The 22,859-nt window shown below is 34.1% G+C and overlaps 1 protein-coding gene across 1 annotated transcript in view; it reads left to right on the top strand.

The window, feature by feature from the left end:
• Positions 1–6,918: 6,918 nt before the first annotated feature.
• Positions 6,919–22,859, top strand: part of LOC142353036 (uncharacterized) — an 81,313-nt gene continuing 65,372 nt past the window's right edge. Inside the window, exons 1-2 of the mRNA XM_075405226.1 lie at positions 6,919–7,285; positions 11,865–11,957. Coding sequence (XP_075261341.1) covers positions 6,985–7,285; positions 11,865–11,957 — 394 coding nt within the window. The 5' untranslated portion in view covers positions 6,919–6,984. The remainder of the gene's footprint in view (positions 7,286–11,864; positions 11,958–22,859) is intronic.

The raw sequence follows: 22,859 nt of genomic DNA, 5'->3' as shown, positions 1-22,859 counted from the left end.
TGTCTGTTTTCAAACCGTTCCCAGGTTGAGGTGCCAGACAGAAACCAATATTTCCAAAACGTCCAAAACGGAGAGATGCTTGCGCAAAGACTTTTGTTCATTAACGTCCAGATTTCCATAGGACCAATCAAACTTTCGTCGGTTCACGTTCAGAATTTCGTGCCTTCTTGCCCAGACCATCATGCGTTCACCAGAATTTCGTGCGTTCAACAGAGTTGCATGCTTTCATGCGGTATTCGATGGTTTCAGACAGTATAATTTTCACTCGTGCGTTCATCTTTAGTCTGGACATAGCTAATTCCAGGTGGGACCTCAACCTGGGTTGAAGACGCACATACATATTTAGAAAACTTGCTCTAATTACAATAGAAGATCTTACGGAAAATTAGTTGCATTTCAACATTTCTTCAATTGTTTGGGGGGGTCCCTAGAATTTCATTGGCAATATCAGAATTTTCCCATTTAAATGTCTGGAACTTTACTTCGAAAACTAGGGTTTTAATTACCCCTGAATTGCTTCTTCCCGTCTCGCTCTAATGTCACTACAATAATACATAGGATTTTTGTGAAAAAACGAAGTGTGACAATTTATGTAATTTGTTAAAGTTCACTCAGTTTATGCATGCAAAAGTATATTTTCTTTTTTATAATTATCGTTCCGAAAACGATCAGCTTTCACAACAATTTTTGCATATTAACTGATTAAGTGAGTATTGATTCCTTACAATTGACCAACAGAAAAGTGCAGGTAACTAAAAAGGTCGAGTAAGTAAAAATTTAGAAAAAAAATTTTTTGCATCTCTTCTGTCCCCATATATTTCTGTGACCCCACTTACAAACTACAATTTGTTTTATTGCAAGATACCCTGTAAAAATTAGCTCAAGCTCTTCGGGGCGTTAATAGTATATGCCAGCTAAACTTGGGGCAGAACAAAATAGATCGGAGAAAAAAACGAAATCTAATTTTATTATTGATTTTTTTCAGTATCCGTGTTTTTTTGTAATCTCGCACTTTTAGATAATCGAATGGAAAGTAAAGAAGAACGACTTAGTATCCAACACAATGTTTCTTGATATTGAAGAAGTGTTACGGTTTTTTTACAAACTAGCTTCTTAAAACCAGCCAAACTTTTGCTAAGAGAACCAGCTTCTGATGCAGACAGAGCAATAAACTTTAATTGATGAGTTTTTGTCATCAAATTTTTTTCGGTATCAAAATTAAAAGTATTTCTGCTCAATTATAGAGCTATGAGGACATTTTTGATGATAAGTCGCAGAGTAGTATTGGACGGGAAACAAAATAATAGATGCTAGGTTCATTCAAACGCCAAATTTGTGAAATTTCCTCAAAACAACTCACAGGTCTACTGTTAACTATTTTTTACAAATCTTTTCTGATTGTATTTGTTTCTCCTTATTTATTAAAGGCAGCATATTTCAATTTTTTAATTCAAAAACATTAAAAAACTGAATTCTCAAATTTATGCGGTCACTGTCTTCGTCTACGAAACCGTAGCAAAAAAAAATGCGCAAGTTCTGCCTCAAACAAATCTTAAGCCATAAATTTTTTAACTTTTATTAATTAAAAGATTTCAATTTTTGAGAAATTTAACTTTAAAGAGCTATGTTGGTAGTTTTCCGTCTAATCGATAGACTAAAAGAATAGAAACGAGATTCCGGTTTCAAAATGCTCCCAACCTTTCGGGCATTTTTTAGTTGCTTTCATTGGTCATTTTCAGATACTTATCTTGGAAAGAAGGCGACCAGGTAGTCAAATATTTTTTTCTCCCACTCTGCTAACGAAGAAATTTTTATCTGCTCGTTAGCAGAAAGAGTTTTGTTTTGTACTTGAAAAAATCTTTTGCATCTGTTCAGAAATCTTTCTTGTAATAAAAGTTTTGTGAATTCACAAAGGCTGTTTCTGTATGAACTTGCAATTACTGATGAGACTCGTCAGTTGGCTGTGTAAACCAACAATTGACTAAGTTGAACGCGAAAGCTAACCAATATTGAGCTTAGAGTTTTTTAAGAACCTTGCTGATTCATTAGCCAATTTTTTGTAAGACGAATGTTAAAGTTTGATCGTTTAATTTAGATGAGATAAACGCTATGTTAAAAGCCAACTTTAGTAAAGTTTTTGTTGTTTAGAATAGGAATGTTTCTTTCTAAGAATAGTGTTCTTTCTAAGCAACTGTTCTTCTAAGAATGATCCTTCTAAGAGTGATTTTCCTTCCCAGCCAACTATCCTTCTAAAAATGATGTTCCTTCTAAGCCAATGATTCTTCCAAAAAACATGTCTTTTCTCAGATAATAAACTTTCAAAGAATGATGGGCGAAAGTGAAAGTCGAGCTTTTTTTCTTAAAACAGAAATCTGTCAGTAAATTAATGTGAACAAATAACAAATGAGACAATACTTCAAATTGCCCCGAGTCTTTTTTGCAAGACGGCAGGTGTTATTATTATTGGTTCTTTACCATCATAGCTTTTATATAAGTATAACACCCAATCATGATATCTTTAACATAGGTGAGCACGCTATTATCTATATGACGATCAAAAAGGGACTGTAATGGGTTAGACTAATCAAATTTCGAGCCTCTAGGTTCTTAGTTTCTTGTGCCTATAATGCTGGTAGAAATTACAGGGGGTTCGGATATTTGTTCTAAATAAATTTAGGACGCAAAAGTGACTTAAGGCACATTTTTGGAACCAGTTTTTGACTTCTTATATAAATTTTGATACTCTTTTGTTTTTTTTTCTTTGCTAATGTATATTTGATGTCTATTTTGTTACACCAAAGTTCTACCTACATATGTTGAAGACTAGTTTAATCCAAAAAGCTGATCACTGTAATTGACTGCTTTGTAAAATAGCCGTAAAAAAATTCAAGGACGCTCTCATTGTAGATGTAAATACTGAGCGACTAGGCAAAAATACAATGGAAAGATTAGAAGTGTCGGTATATCGAACAAACGCTGAACGTTATTTTTGACGCTATCAGTATACTTCAACTGTATGATACATATCTATTTCGAATCGTGCCAGATCTCGTTCAGTATACAGCTACTCAAATCTTGAAAAGTTTGTATGTCAGGACATTTGAAATACGATCAATCCACCCAATTGTGTACTTTGAAATTGATTCGATATATGCTTCCTAAAACGATGGGTCTTAAATTTTAATGGCTCTGCTTTTAATTCGTTTTTATTTCGAATTGGTTACGGGGGACTAAAACGGACCTAACCTAGCAATGGAAGTCATCGCCTGACATAGAGTCATATGGAGCCGTGACAATTTTGATCCAAGGTCCGTCCAGCACAAAATCTGTCTCGACCGAATTTCTGATTGAAATCCTTTAGACAACATAATTGGTAGCGAGGAGTCGATGCAGTACAAAATTACGGTTTTATAGAAAAATATTCAAAGTTGGGTTGCGTGGCTGATAGGGGTGTGAGGGGAGGCGGAATTGGGGATTCATCCAGAACAAAGACTATATAAGTCTTCTCATCGTCAGCAAGTTGTATTTTGAGTTACTGATACATAGGCGCCATTTTGATTGCCGACTTCTGAGATTTTCGAAATTTTCATGTATGTCTTCCCGTACCGAACTCCAAGTGTAAGTCAGTACTCGGCAATTGTAAATGCAAGTCTCCCATGCAAAATATTTTGATCGCTTTCTTGCTTGAAATTCGCTTCTTTCAAGCGTATATTAACGGCGCAAAATTGCAAAACATGCATTCTTCTTATTATTTCTTCAAATTTTTGTCAAAGTCGTGATATTGCTACAAATTGATGTTTCCGTTTGTTCATTTTGATTAATTGTTTCAAGGGGGTACTGTTTTTTTTTAATTTTTAAATGAACAATATTGTGATTTTTTTTCAATCTTAAATGTTTTTAAGTCTCTAAGAGAGGTAATGATGATCAATCTTTTTGATCGGTGACACCCACTTATCTTTAGACGATGAATTTTAGAGATATCAAAAACCTCAAGTGAAAAGATGAATTTTTGCAATTCTGTTGAGCAAAATTAAACGCAGAGAATAAATTTAGAGGTTTATTATTGTTCAAAGAGAGAGAGAGAGAGAGAGAGAGAGAGAGAGGGAGGGAGGGAGAGAGAGAGAGAGAGAGAGAGAGAGAGAGAGACTGACAATATCTTTTCATTTAGCATTTTTTTCCTGTGCTCGCAATTCTGATGATCATTTGATTTGACTAGAATCAATTATATGATGATTTTCCCTAGTTGAAAAAAAATGCCAAGTTTGCAAACCTTTAAAATTTTTGCCCAATAATGCCAATTGTGTAAAAAAATTTGCAAGTTATCTCGTCACAAGGTCAAATATGCAAAATTTTGCAAACTAATGTTAAGTTTGCAAAAATTTGCAAACGGTGAGCCGAGTTCGTTCCGGTCCAGCTCTGCTTAATTTATTAATTTGGGTTTTTTCCTAACCATTTCTCAGAGATTGCTGAATTTAATTGAAAAATTTTCAAAAGACACCTTGTAAACGATTTGTGGGGTAAAATCACCCCACAAGGCCAACTGCAAACTATAAAAGACAAAATTATTCAGACCGATTTACAAATATTTGTAAAAGTAATGTAATTTACAAAAGTTGCAAACTTCTTTATAAGTAATTGCTAATTTGACGTTAAGTTAAACTAGGGTTTTTTGCAAAAACAAAATGAATTAGGCCAAATTTTGTCTGGTTTGAATTTTTGGTCTAATTTTAAAATTTTGGCCCACATTCGCATTTTCTTGTGCTTTTCAGGAAAATTTTTTCTGAACATTTTGATTATTGTTTCTGTAAAAATAGATCAACTGTTTTTGCAACAAAAAATATACTTGACTTTTTGATGGGCCGGTTTGTATTGAACTCAATAGAACACCTTTGTGATTGCTATACATTTTCTTTGTTTATTCTCTGAGTTTTCTTTCTTTTGTAGGTTGTCTTCTATTTCCAGAAGTTCTGTTTCTACTTTGCCCTTCTGTTTTTCCTGGGGAAAATTTTTGTGAAGTCAAATTTGTAGCAAAAATTGCCTTTAGAAAAACAATCTTTTTTTCTCTGATATTCTTCCTTTTTTATCGGAATTTTTTTTCTTCTTGTCTTTTATCTAGTCAGTAAGTGGTTCAACAGGAATTGAACCCCATTTGATAACTACCAGGAGTGAATTTTTATCAAAAAATCTGGATATCATAATTTGATATCTTATTTTTCATTTTGTTTTTTCCTCTCTTTCGTTAGCTATTCAATGTTTGCATTTGGATCTGTTCTGGAGTCTCCAGCTAGGCTTTTATCATTAAAACGATTGTGTATTTTAAAAGTTTAATGTAATTTTTTGGCGAAGTATCTGAACATTTGTGACTAAATCGGTCAATTCTTGTTCTAAAATTGCATTTTTGGCTCCCAACTGAAAATTGTTTGCACAAAAAAAGTGTCTCCGCAAAATCATCATAGCTGTATGAGGTTAATCAAATTTTAATTCGTCTGCATTTCTAACCCTATCTTTTTTTGGAATCCAACGCAATTGGGTTGTCCTCATGCTCATTTTTTAAATTTTAAAATAAATAGAACAAAAAAGTGTAAAACGTATTTTGCCATCCAATTTTAATGAAGCTAGAGTGAGATTTTTTGTCCAGTTGTGGCAATGTGACATTTTTATGGGTTTTCTAGTCCCTTTTCCCCATGATCTCAATATTATTTTCCCGAATAAAACTCGCATCCTTAATAAGAGTCTGCACAAGCCTTAAAATGTTGATGAAATCGCCTATCTTGTAAGACTCTAACAAGATTACATGCCTATCTTGTAAGATCTTGTAAGAATCTTGCAAGACCCTTGTAAGATTATACAATTTGGTACAAGAGTCTTGCAAGATTCTTACAAGATCTTACAAGATAGGCGTGTAAGCTCGACTAGGGGAGTTATATTCAATTGAAAATATTAAACGCGAGCTATGGGTTTTGGCATTCTGAGCGCCTAACTTCACAAGAAATGGGTGAAATTTTAAGATGTTCCTGATAAAAATTGTCTGCTTATCATTTCGGTCCCTAACAAACGGTTTCGTGTCCAGCTTGCATTATTTGTTCTTTTTGTTCGCTTATCAAAGTTTTGCCTTAAAGAATGATAGTGCTTGCCCAGCGATTATACATAGAATAGCGTGTACAAAATTTCATTTAGATAAGTATCTTAATAACTTGGATCCAAAATTATTTTGGTTTTTGGCCTTGTATCCAGTTGTTTCGGTGCTTTGTGTTTTACTTCAACAAACTCAAACACTATAGTTTCAAATTCAGATTTGACCAGATTGACCAGATTTGACCAGTTTGGCAAGATTGAAAAAAACTTTTGTACATAGCTTTCAACTTTCAGATTTGAAACCATTAGTAATCTAAACTGTTATTTATAAGAAGAACACAAAGACAAAAGCAATAAACGCTATTAATATGAACAAAAATTGATTTCAAAAAGAATGTATTGGTTGTAAATAACTGGCTGGAACGGCAAAAACTTGTCATGTAAGTTGTATACGTTGTAGCAACGTTGAGTCTCTGCAATTTTTAAACATGCACGTCATCAAATACAACCAAACAACGCTGTAAAAGAATTTGTAAAATATTGTCGCATTTTAATCTTCAAATAAAACCACTCATACGTCCCTCTGCCTCTGCTGAAAACAGTTTGTCCAGAACATTGAAGAAAAAGTGTGTGATTGAAAGCTGAGCTTTCTTGTCTCATCATATACAAATCAACTATAAGTATCAATTTTTTTACGAAAATTGTTTAACGCAACGGTTGAGTTCAACTTTACGAATTAAGAGAATTTTCGGCTGACCGTACAAGGCTCAAATGCAACACTTCAAATAAGCGGCGGCTTATTTAAATCTGAAACGTCCGATTTTTTCAGAGTTGTTGGTTGAGTTCTTTGTATAGACAATTTTTCGAACATCTACTTACAAAAGGCACATTGACTATTTGCAGCCAGCGATGTTTCTCACTAACCCTCAACTGAGAAAAAGTTATGCATCATCTGGCTGTTCTGTCTGTGGCAACCCTCGTTGTGGGACAGTTCATAAATCGCCTCACGATAAAAGTAGTGGAGAAACAACGTCTGCATGGAGACAAAATGAAGAAATATTTCAGGCCAAGTGTGCCGAGGCTGTAGGAACACTTTTACAAAAACCGCCTTCTGAGACAGAAAAAGAGGAACATCAAAACATTTTGAGCAATTTTGGTGCCAAGCAGAAATCTGCAATCGGGGCGCTCGGTTCTCTGGTGGCGTCTAAAGGTAACTTGATCAAAACTTGCCAATTTTCGATTTAAATTGGATGCTCAACCTAGCATTGTCGGTCCACAGTCAGTCGTTTCATAGCCTGAAATGGGTTTTCTGTATTTTTTTGTGAGTTTTTGTGTTTTTTTTTTGTAATTTTGGCCGTGCTCTTTTCACACCAAAAAATGGAAAACAGCGATATTTTTGCAAGATAGGCAAGAGTCTTTTCTTTGTTGTTAATTCTTTTTCCATTTGATCTCGTGAGAGCAAAACTACCCTTTTTGGTCACGAAAATAAATACAGGAGCTTCTGTATAGCCATTCCACACCACAGAGCCAAAGTCTACCAAAATTAACAAAATTAGTCAGGAGATTGTCGAAAACTCTAAAATGGTTCTTAATAAATATCGAATGAACATATTTTAACTAAGGTAGCGTCTCTTCTGAAGAGAAAACAGATCACAGCAACACTTTAAAAACAGCCAGGCGTTCTATAATTAAAAAATAGGCTTTCTTTAAATTATTCAACCTTTCAATGCTTATAATTTTTTGAAGGTATAAAAACTTTGCAAAAGCTCTTGATGATTATCTTGCAGGTTGGTGGCAGAGCAAATCAGCGCAGAATCAGTCTAGAGACATTCTGTTTTTTATTGACACTGTTCAGTCTTGATTTTGGGTAAAATTTAATGCATGAAAAAATAATTTGCTCAGCGCAACTCCAGCCAACAAGGTTTGCTTTATATGCGATTCGAACTTCCTTGTGGGTACTTGCAACAACTAATGTGCGTAGCAAGTCAAAATCACTAAACTAAATGCGCTTTGTGGCAATTTCCTACACACTAACTTATGTATTAATGGTGTGTTTATTATTGTAGTAATTACCAGTTATAAGCTAAAAAGTGGGACGTTATTCTACTCAGACTTAATTTTGAGGTATGAGTAAATGTCAGACTATACAGGATAAGTTTAGCCTAGGCGAATTCTATGACCTCAATGTAATCATAATGAAGCAAAACTGCACATAAAGAAAATTAAAAATTTCTGGTGATGCAATGTTTTAGAACTGATTTAAGTTTTTTCCTCTTGAAATGTGCTGGTTCAGCTCTGTAATGCTCTGACACTCATGTCCAGGAAATACGCAGATTTTCAATTACGCAAACTTTTCTGCCTTCAACGTACTGCGGTCAAACGGAAGCACATATCCCCAGCCATATTAAGGTAACCAAGTTATTTGAAAGCACACACAAATACACATACAAATATACACTGACATACACACACAATCAAACGAACACACGCGCACACACATACATAAACACGAACACATAAACGCGCACGTACATACCCGCAAACTATTGAACGCAAACGTACATATATTACATTAATTGAGCCATTAGTAGTTCAATTTCAATATGTGTAATTATAGTTCAGACTCAAGGGCGTGAAAAGGCAAAAACAAAAAAAATGTTAGAATTCTGAAGTGAAAAATGCTTTGAGATTTGACTAAGGGGACCAATTCATTTTCGTTAATTTTTTATAACAAGTAATTGGCACAATCAGGGAATCATAATAATATAACGGAAAATTCCCTCATTTTCTAGTTAAACTCACGACCCTCAACTGTATAGACATGACTCGCAAATATGTCAATTTGACATTCCAACAGACAAAAAACTGACATTCTGCAAAAAATATAAAAGTTAAATGATATAAGTAAGGAAAAAAAGAAGATCAAGAGATAAATTAAGATCGAGAGATAAGTGCTATCAATGTTGCAGCAACAGAATTTCTCGACAAGATTTTCACCTTAAAAACCAGACTAAAATGAAATAAATTTTTTTCTTTGCAGCAAAGTTATTTTTTTAGCTCCACAAGATCTCTCAAACATTTAACGATTACTGCAAAAATCGGCTAGAACTTAAAACTCAGCAAGCTTATGATGCACTTTAACTTGTTCTGCCAGAAATCGATCTAACAAACTATATTAAAAACGACACTCCTCTCTTTTTTTTCAACGAAAAAACCGTATTCCTCTTTTTTTATCTATCGGATAAGTTTTCCGGAAGACGTGATCAATTACTGATCAAGGCATGCCAACTTCTATTTTTGCAATTTTGTGCAATATTTTTCTCGAATCAAACAAAAAAATTGATTATAAAAACACGAAATTGCGCAAGTCCTTGTTCAAAGCGTTTTCGATAAAAAAAAATTGCAAAAGGAAGTTATCTATACTAGATGTCTAGTGAAGTTACTTTTTTATATCAGATATTTTACTTTGGTAGGAGTTTTTCACAATTCCAACAAGGACCGTGTGACCTTCTTATTGCAACTAAAACTTATTAGGAAAAATCTGATCTAGTTTGTTTGAGTTAGAAGAACCTTATTTCGTGGCAATATTTTACTGGAATAACTGTTTAACATTGTTACTTTTAACAAATCGTTATGTTTTTTTGGTTCTTGCGTTTTGATTTTTGTACTTCATGTTTATTTAATTTGGCTGTTTTGTGCGACATCACCACAGGAACCACTCTAATCTTTTCTCGAAAATAAAGGCAGTCGCAAATTTGAAGCTCATTAATCCACTGGAGACATTTGAACTAACAGATTCAACAATTGACACTTTTTAAAAATACAAAATCCACAAGTGGGAAAATCAGTCGCTTTAACATGATCATCCAAAATTTAAGTTGTAACGAGATTACAGAAAATCAATAATGAAGAACACTGATTCATATGAGATCATTTGATATTTAACGTCTTTTAACATCCTTTGGCATACAAGATCATATAAGGTGTTTGAAATTATATAACGGTAACATCCGTCGAAAACGTTTAAAAGCTAAAACTGGAGAAATTGGCCATACAAATTTTCGTTTGCTTTTTTAAAGTTTTCCTCTAATTAGCATTTTAACAATCCCGCATTGGAACAATTGATATAATAGTAGATTTTATAGCGGTTTTCATTTAAAAAATGTTATCAACAAAATCCCTTCTACGGCCTCACTCTGGGACCATTTTAACGATTTAAATCCTCTTAAATCCATTTACTTATATTGAAAAAAAAGGATTATAGCCGTTTAAGGAACATTTGAAATGGATTTAAATTGAACTACGAAGACTCCCTTAAATAGATTATTATGTCCGCTCAGTGAAAACCGTTATATAACTTTGAATTAATATTTGATTTATTTTGAAAAATTTAAATTAAAGTTTCAAGTCCATCAGTTTTCCATCAGTTTCAGTCCTTCCGCTCTATGTGACACCTTCGGAACAGCAAGTTCATCGGCCCAACAGGTGCCCAGATGAAGAAACTGAAGTGAAGATCTGCATCTAAAATAGAGGTCAAAATGCTGTAAAACCTTGTTTAAAATTAGCAAATTTTTTCAAGTAGTGTAAAATTAACAAAATTTTTGAATAAAATAATGGAGAATACCTGCATAGAAGATGTCAGAGGTCGATTGAATGTCAAAAGCAGATTGAGGAAACAGAGGATCTGCATCTAAAATAAAGAAGAAAATGCCGTGAAACGTTAAAAAATTTTCAAATACGGTAAAATTAGCAAAATTTTTGAATAACATAATGGATTTTACCTGCATAGAAGATGTCAAAGGTAGATTGGGTGTATTCATTCTTTGAAATAGATTTTAGTTAGTTCAATTGAAACTCAAAAATCCAAATTGAACTAACCGATTTTTAGTCTTTTGGTTTTTGGTGATGAATATTTGTAAAGCCAAATTCAATCTCTGAAAAGAAAACATATGAAGCCAAAAAATGTAAAGCCAATTGTAAAGCCAAATTCAATTTGCAAAGAAAACAAATGAAGCCAAAAAATATAAAGCCAAATTTGGGATTGAAATAACAATAACTATACGACGAAATCATGCGTGATTATGATGCGTGTTTGTTCTAGCAGTTTTGTTTTCGCAAAGTTAAATTTTGCTCAATTCTGGTTGGCTAAAAATCGGTCGCGAGAAAATAAGACAACTCTTAAATCGCTTTAAATCCGTTTAAAAATTTGAGCTTCAAGCTTCTTTAAATATACCCCATATATTGGCAAAATGTAGTTTTAGCCTAAGAAAATTTCTATAAAATCGATTGCTTGCTTAAGTTTTACGACACGGGATGACATTTTCTGTTTACTTTTCTGAATATATTTAAAAAGTTATCTTAAAATGGTTCCATCCGCCTCGTAGCGCTTCTGGTTGTTGACTTACAGCACCTTTCTAAATCACATCTTCACAAATAGTTGCCTCTTTTTTGGGAATCAGCAGTTTTATTTTTCAGTAACAACCTAGGGCAATTTTTGTGGCTATTTATAAATTGCATAAACATTTTAGAAACGCTTTTCTACAAAAATCCTGGAAAATCTTTAGTTTAAAAATTGATCATCTAAGAAGAATGGAGCATGATCTCTATTGGAATTATAAAACAGCAGAGCGATGAATGATTCACGAACAGATTGTAAAATTGCTATGCTCCGTTGTCCAGTGCTTAACAAATACTAGAGATGAAACATACTAAAAGGTTCTGTAGGTGGGGGTGATGGAGGGGGGGTGAAGAAGAAACAGTTACATAAAAAGAAACATTTTGTGCTCTAGGGGGAACTTTACTGATCTCTACTGACGAAAACAGCGAAAGACCCAGCCTGTTGGAGCATCTTCCTCTTCTCCTCTTCCAGGAACATTGGCCAGGTAATAATAATTGTCCTCAAAAAATAAAAATTGTCCTCAATAAATTGTCCTAAAAAAATTGATGATTTCATACAAACGTGTAAACTTTAAAAAAAACTGATTTCTGTTACTCTCTGTGCGCGACTCAAGCCAATCTGATCATTGCCATATTTGGTCTGAATGCACTGGTAAAACCAGTGGGCTTCTCATATTAGCTAGACCAGAGCTGGCCAGAGCTGGCCAGAGCTAGACCAGAGCTGGTTGCGTACTTTATCCAAGGTGATGAAAGTAAAACTATAATTTGTTTTAATAGTCATTTTCATTCTACAGCAATCAAAGCAAAAAAAAGTTGCACTAAAGCTGGAATTTACTGAATCGAGAACTTTTTTCGGTGACCATTTGAGCGATTGGCCATAAGCATGAAAAAATCTTACTTTGGAAGAAATCAGTCGGAATGGTCAGTTTTATCTACCAAAGTAGTCTGGAAAAAAGACCGGTCTGACAGAATCATACCAACTATAAGACAATCTCACTATTTCTACTTCGTTAATGTATCTCTGCATATTAATCAGACCAGCAAAAAGCTTTGTCTGCATTTTATTTTGGTGGAAAGAAGTTATTGGCGTTTGTCTGTTAATCAAAGCGAAGTTCGGCTGTTGTCCTTTAATACCCGTGTCACAGCCATTCAAGGGAAAAATATGTAAGATAACCGGTGAGTGTGAAAAATTTTGTAAGATAAGCAGTGAATGCTGTGAAATTACATAAATCTGGCGGCAATGCGGTGAAAAAAATTTTATTTTGTTTTTTTTTTTAGTAATATTATTTTGTCCAACGAAAAAAGGATGCATTTATTAAAAGTTGCACCGAAAAATTAGCCAATATTAATCATATATATTTTTAAAACTTTTTTTCACCACCAGGGTAAGCGGTGATCTTATAAAGAATCATCATGTTCCACCGCTTAAAATTATAATTTCACCGCTGATCTAACAAAAATTCAACAAGCATGTTTCAACAGAAAGTAGAGCGAATTTTGCGTGAAAGTAGTGAGAGGTGGGGCAGTGGAAGTAGACGTGGATGTCATTCACTAGGTTAGAGGTTCGAATCCGTGCAAGGACGGTAATTTGTAATCAGAGGTTAACTGTGGTGACCATTGACAATCTAGCGGTGAAGGTAGATAATTTCACCGCAAAATTATGCACGGAAAACGACTTTTCACCGCTTATCTCACATATTTTTCCAATTTTTCCTCGACCCGGGTATATGGCCTGCTTCATGAAAAAAAAGTTGCTTTGCTTTTCAAGTATATAAAAATGACATAGTGCATGACTTAAGAACCCACAGTCGACAAAAGTCCTTCTTGATAATCACACGCGATCTGGCATCTGCTGGTCTTAAACGACGGCCTTCCGGTAGTACTTAATTTAGTTGAGTTTTTTCTGTTTGATGGGATGCAGAGTCTTTAATGATTCGCTTTTCATCTTTATTCGATACGAAAAAAAATTGCTGCCTAACAAAGTCACAAATAACAAATCATCCATACGTTAGCTCAGACATCATCGAAATACTTAATTTGAGTAAATTAAGCTGTTTGCTAATACCAATTTACTTGATCAACAGAAACCATGCAGTCGTGACTTTCAGGAACGTCAAAGAAGAAACCATTGAGAGAGAAAATAACTCAGTCATCGATCGATGACTTCGTTATTAAAAATTGATTCTTGATGGTTGATGGCCAATTCTGCAACTGTTCGCAGGTCTTTTATAGCTCTTTAATATGACCTAAAACTTGTTTATATTTTTCCTTTGATAGGGTCTACGCCAAGGACATTTTTTGGTCAGTATAGTACATACATTTTTATTGTTAAAAATTTCATGTGTTTTTTACCAACTTCACGGTCGCAAAATGTGCTTGTAGTATTGCTATGCAATTGATGCGGGGTTTGTTCAAGAGGCATAAAATTGTCAGGTTTAAAAAAGAGGTATTGTTTCAAATACAACGGACCTTGATACCTTGATTGCATTGATCCTAGTAACCAGCGCTTTCGGAAAAGTTTTAAGCTTTACAAATAGAAACAATAATTCCTGTTAAACAACTTTTGGTACTTCAAGAACGTCAACAATTTGTTTCCTCAATGATGAAAAATTGTTCAGATAAAGTGAATTCCGTTTGCTCGACCGGAGTAAATTCGTAAGTTCAATGTGATTAGTATGGTAATATGCCACATGACTGTATTGGGGGGTTCTGACCCTCCCCCTACAAGACTTCAAGCCGACCAAAGTCCTGACTTCTTTCGGAATAAAAATTTGCTCAAGTTTCAGCAGTCTTCGAAAGAAATCAGTATTTTGGTCGACTTGAAGTCTTCCTAGTCCCCCGTCCCACTGTTAAAGGGCAGTATCCATTTTTTGGAATGATTACTGCGGAGGACGAGAATACATTCATGAGATGTTAGCGACTAAGTACAGCCGCTTAGTAGTAAATATAAAAGTTTCCCATTATAGAGCCCAAAGGCCGCAAACTTGGAAAAATTTCAAAATTTTGGAATTTTTTGTATTCCAAAAAGGGTCTGAAATGGATTTTGAGCTATAAAAGAGCAGTCAAAAGTGATTTTATTGTGTACTTCAAATTTTCAATCTCTGCAGAATTAGGGGTCGAAACAAAAAAAAATTTCAAATTTTTGAGTAAAAAAATTATAAGCGTCTTGAAGTTCTAAACGTGTCTGAATGGGCTTTTGCGCTGTAAAAGAGCACTCAGTAAACATTTTCTATTAATCTGATTTTTTAATGACTTTTTTATTCTAAAATTTTGCTTTTTCAGATGTACTAACTCAAAATACAAAACAATTACAAATTCAATCTGTGTCAGAGTCATCTACATAAATTCCTGTGCGTTTTTTGAGCTATAGTGGGGAAAAATTGCTCTTTTGAATAGTAGACTATTGGGCTTCTAAATAAATTCCTGATATTGAAATCTCTCTGCTATCTGATTATTTTTCCATTCTTCAATTGATAGCCTTTCTTTTCCTGGTTTCTTTCCATCAAGAAATTTTCAGTGCTCCTTTATGTGGTCTTGCCTTCCTCCGCTTCAATCAAAAAACCAGAATTGAGAGTCTCTAGATTTTTTTCATCATTTTGTTCCGATATCCGACTGAAATCAACAACATACTTTCGTTCTTCATTTGTGTATGATGGTTGCTGGAAACCAGTTCCAAAGTCTCACAACCGGAGACAATTTCAGTTGGATGCTTATCCGAGCTAAATTTTATCTTTTCAAGTCTCAAAAGGTCACCTTTTCGCAACTCATGTGTTAAATTGCCCTGTGAATACTTTTTGATCCCCATGGCTGACATTTTGAAACTCTGCCCTGCAATTTTTGAAAATAAAAAATAGGCTTTGAAGCGCCAAAATCATCTATAAACGTATTTCCGAATTCGTCCTTAAACTTGAGTAAAGTTTTTTCATTGAAGCGATCATATAGTTGATGATTTTTTGAAGAGTTTGAAAGATCGAAACGGCTTCTCAACGATGAAATTTTAGCTAAACATTTAAAAAATTTCTAACGTTTTTTTCAAATTGAAAAATCTGTGTCAGAATACAAATGTTGGCACGCAGTTTCTTTCTTCATTATATTAAAGTGAAAGTCTAGCATAAAGTGATTACAAAAATATAGCATGCTAGCACCTAATATTGTGGGCTTTGTGCATGAAATATACTGTTTCCTCATGATTATTAGGGAAAAACTTAGGTCCACATTTTTGAATAAGGAAATAATACGTTGCGAGGTGGCGTTGAGTAGTTCAACATTATTCCTCACATAGGTACCGATTACTCTATATCTTAGGCTTTCAATCAGTTTTCTGAATGTTAAGATGGAAATTATTTTGTAAAAGCTTTGCTTCAAATTTGACTCTGTTTGTTGACATCTGTTAGTGTCTAGTTGAATGTAGGTTGAGAGCCCCTTCGATTGACAAAATTTAAATGCGCGATGGAGTTAGTTGACTTTTATTCTATTCGTTCCAAAAGCTTCAAATTTTTGTTTTGAGTGACCTTTTTCTTCTTTGGTTGATATGCCTGTCTCATCTTTTTAATGTTGTTGTTTGAAATGTTGAGAGTATTTTCCAGTTGAGATTGATATTTGCTCAACGTTATATGATCAAGAGGTTCTTTATCCAATATTAGATGACAGTCGCTGTGTTTGTCAAGTAGAAGATCCGAATAACCAAAGTCTACTTCTAAAATATATGCTATATCACCCTCATCATCAGTGTTCAGGTTCTCTTCTAGGCTGATTCCCTTCACATTTTCAAAGTCCTTGAGGGAAGAAGATAATGTAACATGACTCCGACGTAAAGTTATCAGTATCCGTTTACAGTATGGACGATGGTTCATTTCTTTCTTCATAATTGCTGGGGGTAAACTCTCAGCAACTTCTAAGCGCGAAATTTACACTGACGCCAAACCACCTAGGTTCATTCTTCCCTTGAAATCTAAGATATTACGGTTTATTTACAATTGACAATCTGGCTTCCAATCTTTGAGGCAGGCATTTCCTGAAAACTTGAAGCATTAAGGAACTGATCACAGGAGATTCCGTACGTCTCATAAAAAACTGCTCCTAAATATTCAAACCCGCAAGCAAGTTTTTGGAGACCTCCTGCGAAGTAGAGCACAAGAAAATCTTTGAGATTTGCGCTCTTAAACTCTCTTAAGGGTTTTCGGAGTTGTTCGGGTTGTTCTTGCAGGTTGTTGTTGTTTCACAGACTGTTTTTTGAGTTTTGAAAGTTTAGCAGTGATGTTTGAGAAATTTTTTTGAACGAATCTACAAATGAATAGGGTAAACTATCCTTCTTTTCCAGAGTTTTTGCTGGTTGGCTGAGTATCCCCTGTAAAAGTTGTCTAAATTAGTAAAGTTGTTTGCAGGTAAGGTTTGAATTATCTTATCTAATCTGCTAGGCAAAATTGAAACCTCATTAAACTCTAGAATCTCAAATACTGGTAAACACTAGCTCAAAGCCATAAGTTTTTCATCGTTGACTGAGGTAAGGTCAGTTTTCGAATTGCTTTTACGAAAAGTTGCATGTCATAATTCATCATATTATGAGCAACGTTTGGTGTAAAAGTGATTGTTCTACATTTGAGGTTACGCTCACTGTGAGCAAATCCAGCCAAACCTCCACTTACATGACAATGATCTGTGTTTTTCTTCTTCACCATCGACGAATCTCTACTCCAAAATTACCAATACAGCAGCAGATGCAAGATTTTGACGTTGCCACTCCAGTGAAGTTAAATAATTCACAATTCTTGTTGTAGAGAAAGCGTGCAAACGCTTCTTACTTGCCTAAAAGCCTTTAGATTCAGTCAGTCCCTGTCTGTTTGTCATAATTAATTGGTGTAGGATTTTGTCGCTCAATCACCACGATACAGTAACTGCAGGTTGATGTTGTTCAAAAAAAGTTGTTTAAAAATTTTCTCATTGTTCGTTGACTGTGGACACAGGCAATATCAGTGACTCTAAATCATGGTAAGCTACAAAGGTTAGATTCACCTAGCTGGGTAATTGCTCAACACTAGTTTGTTTCTTCATGGCTTGGGCATTGTGATTTGTACTGACTCTTTATCGTAATAATGTTTTGATAATTTGGGAACGATTTATCAGAGTTGCTGAGGTCGAATTTTTTTTGGCACAAAGAAGTTTTTTATCACAATACTTTTTACCACTTATCTTCAAAATCAGCTTGTGTCATTCTATGGTTAACACATAGTGATATTTTTTACCATTGCTGAGAAGTAGTGATTCCAGACTGAAGGGAAAAATTTTTGAATAATTGAAGCGGTAAAAGTTGTTTCTTCTAATTCTCTTTTACATATGAGGGCTTTCCATTGGATTTGTTTTTTTGTTTCTCAAAGACGAAATACAACCAATCCTCTAATATTTATAAGAGTTTTACTGTCAACTAATAAAGACAATAAGAACCTAACTCAAGCATTCTACTCTGAAGACATTGAATTGAAATTTGTTCATGTCCTCACATTTTGAATTGCCCATCGATTTCATGGGCATATCCAGGTCACCCACAGATTGTTTTGCTGACAAGTTTTCATTGCTGGATGCAATGAATTTTGTCCTTAGTTTAAAACATTTGCGGGGTTTTTTCTAGTGTTTACTTCATTTTAACCAGATTGTATTCTGCAGTGTACCAATGCAAAAAAAATTGCCATCGCTTCATTGCGGATAGTTTGCAGTTTAAGGTCTCTTCTTTACAATTGGCCTACTGGAAAAATTATTAAACTGCTGCCACGGACAAGTAAAAACCTTACAAGTTTGAGGTTAACTTTATGGATTGAAATCAACTGCCAACCGCTTGCATGGCTAGAGAAGGGAACTAGTTCTGTAACAATAGAGTACTCTAGCTCTTTACACGTTTCATCTGAAAGTCCACATTTATAAAAGTATATTGTTTTAGGATATAAATAAAGTGTAACTCTCTCGTTTTCCTCTGCTGTAGGTTTTTGGAGGCTCAGCTTCGAGTTTTTGCGTGCTCTCGTACAATGTCTGAATTTTGTTGCGATTTGCAAAAAAGTGCTCCATAATATCCAAATTAGTTGAGTCAGGAGTGGTCTGATAATAGTTGATGCCACAATTGATTGAAAAAACTGTTGGTTCTATAAGGCTTATTTCCTCAGGAGCCATGTCATAAATAGTTTCATTGTTGACATGACTGGCACAATCAGTGTCTGATTGAAATGCAATTCGACACGAATAACAAACTTCAAGTACTGGCTTCTGGTGGTTAATGGTTCAATGCTTGCTCAACGACAGTAGTTTTTTTTCCTTGACCAAAGAAGCGAGCAATAAAGATGTTGTGTTTCCTTTTCTAGTGTTTTTATGTCTCCTCTATTGCTGAGCAGCAAAGAACAATATGTTCATTTTAGGCCCATTGTAAATTTTTTATATAGAATAATTTTCTAAAAACTGATTATAATTAAAATGCATAACTGTTCAGAGTAGTGCAGAAGATATTTTTTGTGAAAGAGTTCCCTTGGACTAAAAACCAATTGAAGAAAAACACTAAAAAGATAAAGATTGGGACTTTAGATCTGAATTTAAAAGAGAACTTTGAAAACCGTTAAATAAAACTCTGTAAAAGGGCACGTTATTCAGCTGTGAAGGCTCAATTTTTATCAAAGGTGTTGTTTGTATGTTGTAGAACGTTCGCATTACTTTATAAGATGTATTTTGATCTGATAACTTTTACCCTCGTGACATTTTAAACATTGGCGTTTTTTTTCAAAACGCAAAAACGTTGCAAAGAATTCTGAACTAGATATAGGAGAAAGCTGATATCAGTTCTGGAGTTTAATCCTGAATTTTCACCTAATAAATTTGTTTATTTCTCTAAAACCTAAGTTTAAACGAACAAAATTTTGCTCTACAGTGTAACTTGCATTGTATTGATATTCAATTGAACAAACCTAAGTTCAAAAAGCAACACGCCAAGATTGATTTCACGCTTTATGGAAATTGTGTTCAGAGATAATTCTAAAAAAGTCAGAACTCATTTTCTTAAAGTGTTTTTCTATAAACTACTTTTTCCAAAATGAACACCTAAAACTTGAGTTTATTAGATATTAAAAAACGACAAGTTCTCGGTGTTAAACTTTATGCAGTGATAACAAAAGTTGACTCTCGATTCTCAAAGCATTGCAAAGTTTTTTTGTGCTTCCCTAATTTTTTTTTTTGATTTTTTTTGTTTTTTTTGTGTTTTTCTTTAATCGAAAACATCATTAATTATGAATTCTTAGGAAAAGAAACCTTTTTGAAAATTCAAATGTGAGAGAGATTCAACATGCGAATGAGAAGAAACACTGTGAAAGGACTGGATTTAAAGAAGTTAATCGGAGTTATCAAAAAGTTATCACTTGGTTAAAATTTCTCTTTGTGGAGACTTGATGACTTAGATGTTTGCTTTGTTCTCCAGAGTTATAGAGAAGTAAGTTTTTGGTAGGAGTATCTCCCGCTCATCCAGTTGCGGGGGACGATTTGGTGATTCCTGAGCTGATGAAAGGCCCCAACGGTCTGCTAATTTGTCACAATCGTGCAGAAAATCGATCTGCTTCTTTTACAAGGGAACACCACCACAATCGTGTTTATAAAGAATTTCTTTGTTCCCACTGGCCAATTATCCAAATTATATATCGTAAGGACGCTTATGGTAAGAGAGAATTGAGATGAAGGCGATGCATGTACCATTCCGTCTGATGTAATAAAACCGCCACTGTTTGATTTTGGTGTGTCGGGCAACTGAGCCATTAAAATTATAAACATTTTCCGAAGCACAGAAAACACTTTTTCAGTTAACTCTTCTTTTCCTCTTTTTCACTAAACCTTTTTTATTTTGCGATTGCTCTGAAGTTCTTAGGCATTGCTTGATACACAATTGTGCGTCAAACTGAAATATCTTTTTCAGAAAAAAATAGTACGACACTGAGAGAGCGTTGAAAAAACCCACATAAACGTTAAAAACAAAAATCGAAATTAAAAACCAAAGTGAATATTTTCAATTTTTTGCTGTAGCAAACTCTAACTCTGAAACAAAAAGTCTGAAGCAAAAATCATCGAGTGAATAATAAAGTTACAAAAATACACATGTATGCTGTTGAGTGTGGTTTAAGGTTTGGTACACAGGTTTGGTGCACTTTTTTGATCAAATTTTGTCTTTTGACACACCTAAGGTCACACATGTACACTCCAATTCGCTGTTAACTGTTAAACCAAGCACTAAAATTGTGTTGTTTCGAGACTAGACCATCCAGGAGATAAAAGATTAAGGCCTTTACTTCAATGGAATTTTTATTGTTTACATTGCGTTTATTTGATTGCCTTCAGAACTAATGTATGAGTAATCATTACTCAGCCGCTTTACCAGTTTCTTTGTAACACTCAAACTCAATATAATACACTATAATTGATTGTTATCTAATTCTGTTTTTAACTCGTGCGCGTGTTCTCAGAGATTTCAGTGCATAAAATTCATGACACAGATAATCTTGACGCAACACAGTTAACTGAATATATTGCTTTAGAAGTATAAAATGCCTTTTACAGCAGAGAGTGACGCTGAGTTTGGGGAGGCTTTGACGTTTCCAGAAGTGAAAAACGTTTGATCCGAGCAACTGTGACTACATATGGTATCACAGGAATTTATATATTTCTAAAATTTTTCAGAAAAGTAGATCAGGAGTCCGAATTTTCGCAGAAAATAGCACTGACTTTCGATGAGTTTGTGGATGACAAAAAAACAGGGAGAATTGATTCTGCAGCTGATAATGCCACTGAAAACAATTTTACACTGAAAGCGCCCTATGCAAAGAAAGCTAAATGAAAGCAACAAGACGACGAACATGAAATTTCTGACTGACTCAAAGAGCCTGAATGAAAAAAGGTGGAAGCTATGTATGAACGTTGGTTACGTCAAGCAATTTCAGAAAACTTTAGGTTTTGTATCTCTGAAGAGAAACCAAAATCAAGGTTTGCTAAAAAAAAAATGTTGCCATAGGCATGCACAATGTTGTGGAGTTTTAGCAGCAATTCATTGTCAATTTCTGTTTGATGTGTCGGTTGTTTATGCAGAGTGACAAAACAACTAAACTTTTTTCCATGCCTATCTACTGCAATCAATTGTTTATTCCCGAATAGCAAGGACTTGGTGACAACTGAAGAGATTTTCAAAAAGAACCAAGGCCAAAAGTTATACAACCAAAAATCAAAAACGCTAATAATCCGGTGGTGTCCAGCAGTTGCAAGTCTTCTAAACTTTTTGTCATTAAAGATTTCAACACACGAATTGTCAAAAACCAACGTACAATTTTTCGACTGTGAATTGAAATCAGATTTGGAGATTTTTGTTTTAAAAATCCGTTCAATTAACGCTCTATAGAGCTGAATATGGGCTGCCCATGTTAAGGAAAGTAAAAAAGGTATTTAATTTTTGGGTAGAAAGATGTTCCCAGTAACATTTGGAAAATTCAGTTTTACCACAGCATGACGGTCACAAACAGCTATGAATAGTCTATCACTTGTTGAAATTATTTTGTTCATAGCTTCGAATTAGGAAGCAAGTAGCCAACTCTGCATGAAAACAATAAAAACCAAATTGTTGATTCTTCACAATCAATGTGAAAAAAGACAAATTGGACATTGTAACCACAATAAGAAACCGTATAATTTCGATTTGAGTAAAATGGACAGCTTCCGACCATGGCAGTGCAGTATTAAAAAGTTTGCAGGACCGTCTCTAATAATTTTCGTCATCAATAACTAAGTCATTCAAATTTACTTCATCAACGGAACCTATCTAATCTTCTTTTTACGACCTAATTGAAAAAAAACTGTTTTACATAAATGTTTAGAAATTTAAATTTTTGTTTTATCTCGTTATTTTAATAGTGAACCTAAACCATAAAGATTTCATATTAATCATATCTACATTTTTTGTCTTCCTTTTTTTGTAATTTTGTAGTTCACTCTCATGCAACAATCTTTTTCTATAGTAGACATTTCGGAAACTCTAATAATTTTCGTCATCAATAACTAACTCATTCAAACCTACTTCATCAACGGAACCTATCTAATCTTCTTTTTACGACCTAATTGAAAAAAAAACTGTTTTACATAAATGTTTAGAAATTTAAATTTTTGTTTTATCTCGTTATTTTAATAGTGAACCTAAACCATAAAGATTTCATATTAATCATATCTACATTTTTTGTCTTCCTTTTTTTGTAATTTTGTAGTTCACTCTCATGCAACAATCTTTTTCTATAGTAGACAATTGACTTCAAGGTTCGTTTGCTGACTACCTGCTTGATTTCATCAAGAAGATCTTTGTCGTCCAGGGTCACTTGAACCCGTGCTGGCGA

Source organism: Convolutriloba macropyga, chromosome 14, assembly GCF_964194025.1.
Source record: "Convolutriloba macropyga chromosome 14, txConMacr16.3, whole genome shotgun sequence".
Classification (NCBI taxonomy): Eukaryota; Metazoa; Xenacoelomorpha; order Acoela; family Convolutidae; genus Convolutriloba; species Convolutriloba macropyga.
The sequence above is the reverse complement of the archived record's forward strand: the minus strand, read 5'-3'. Positions and strand labels throughout refer to the sequence as shown.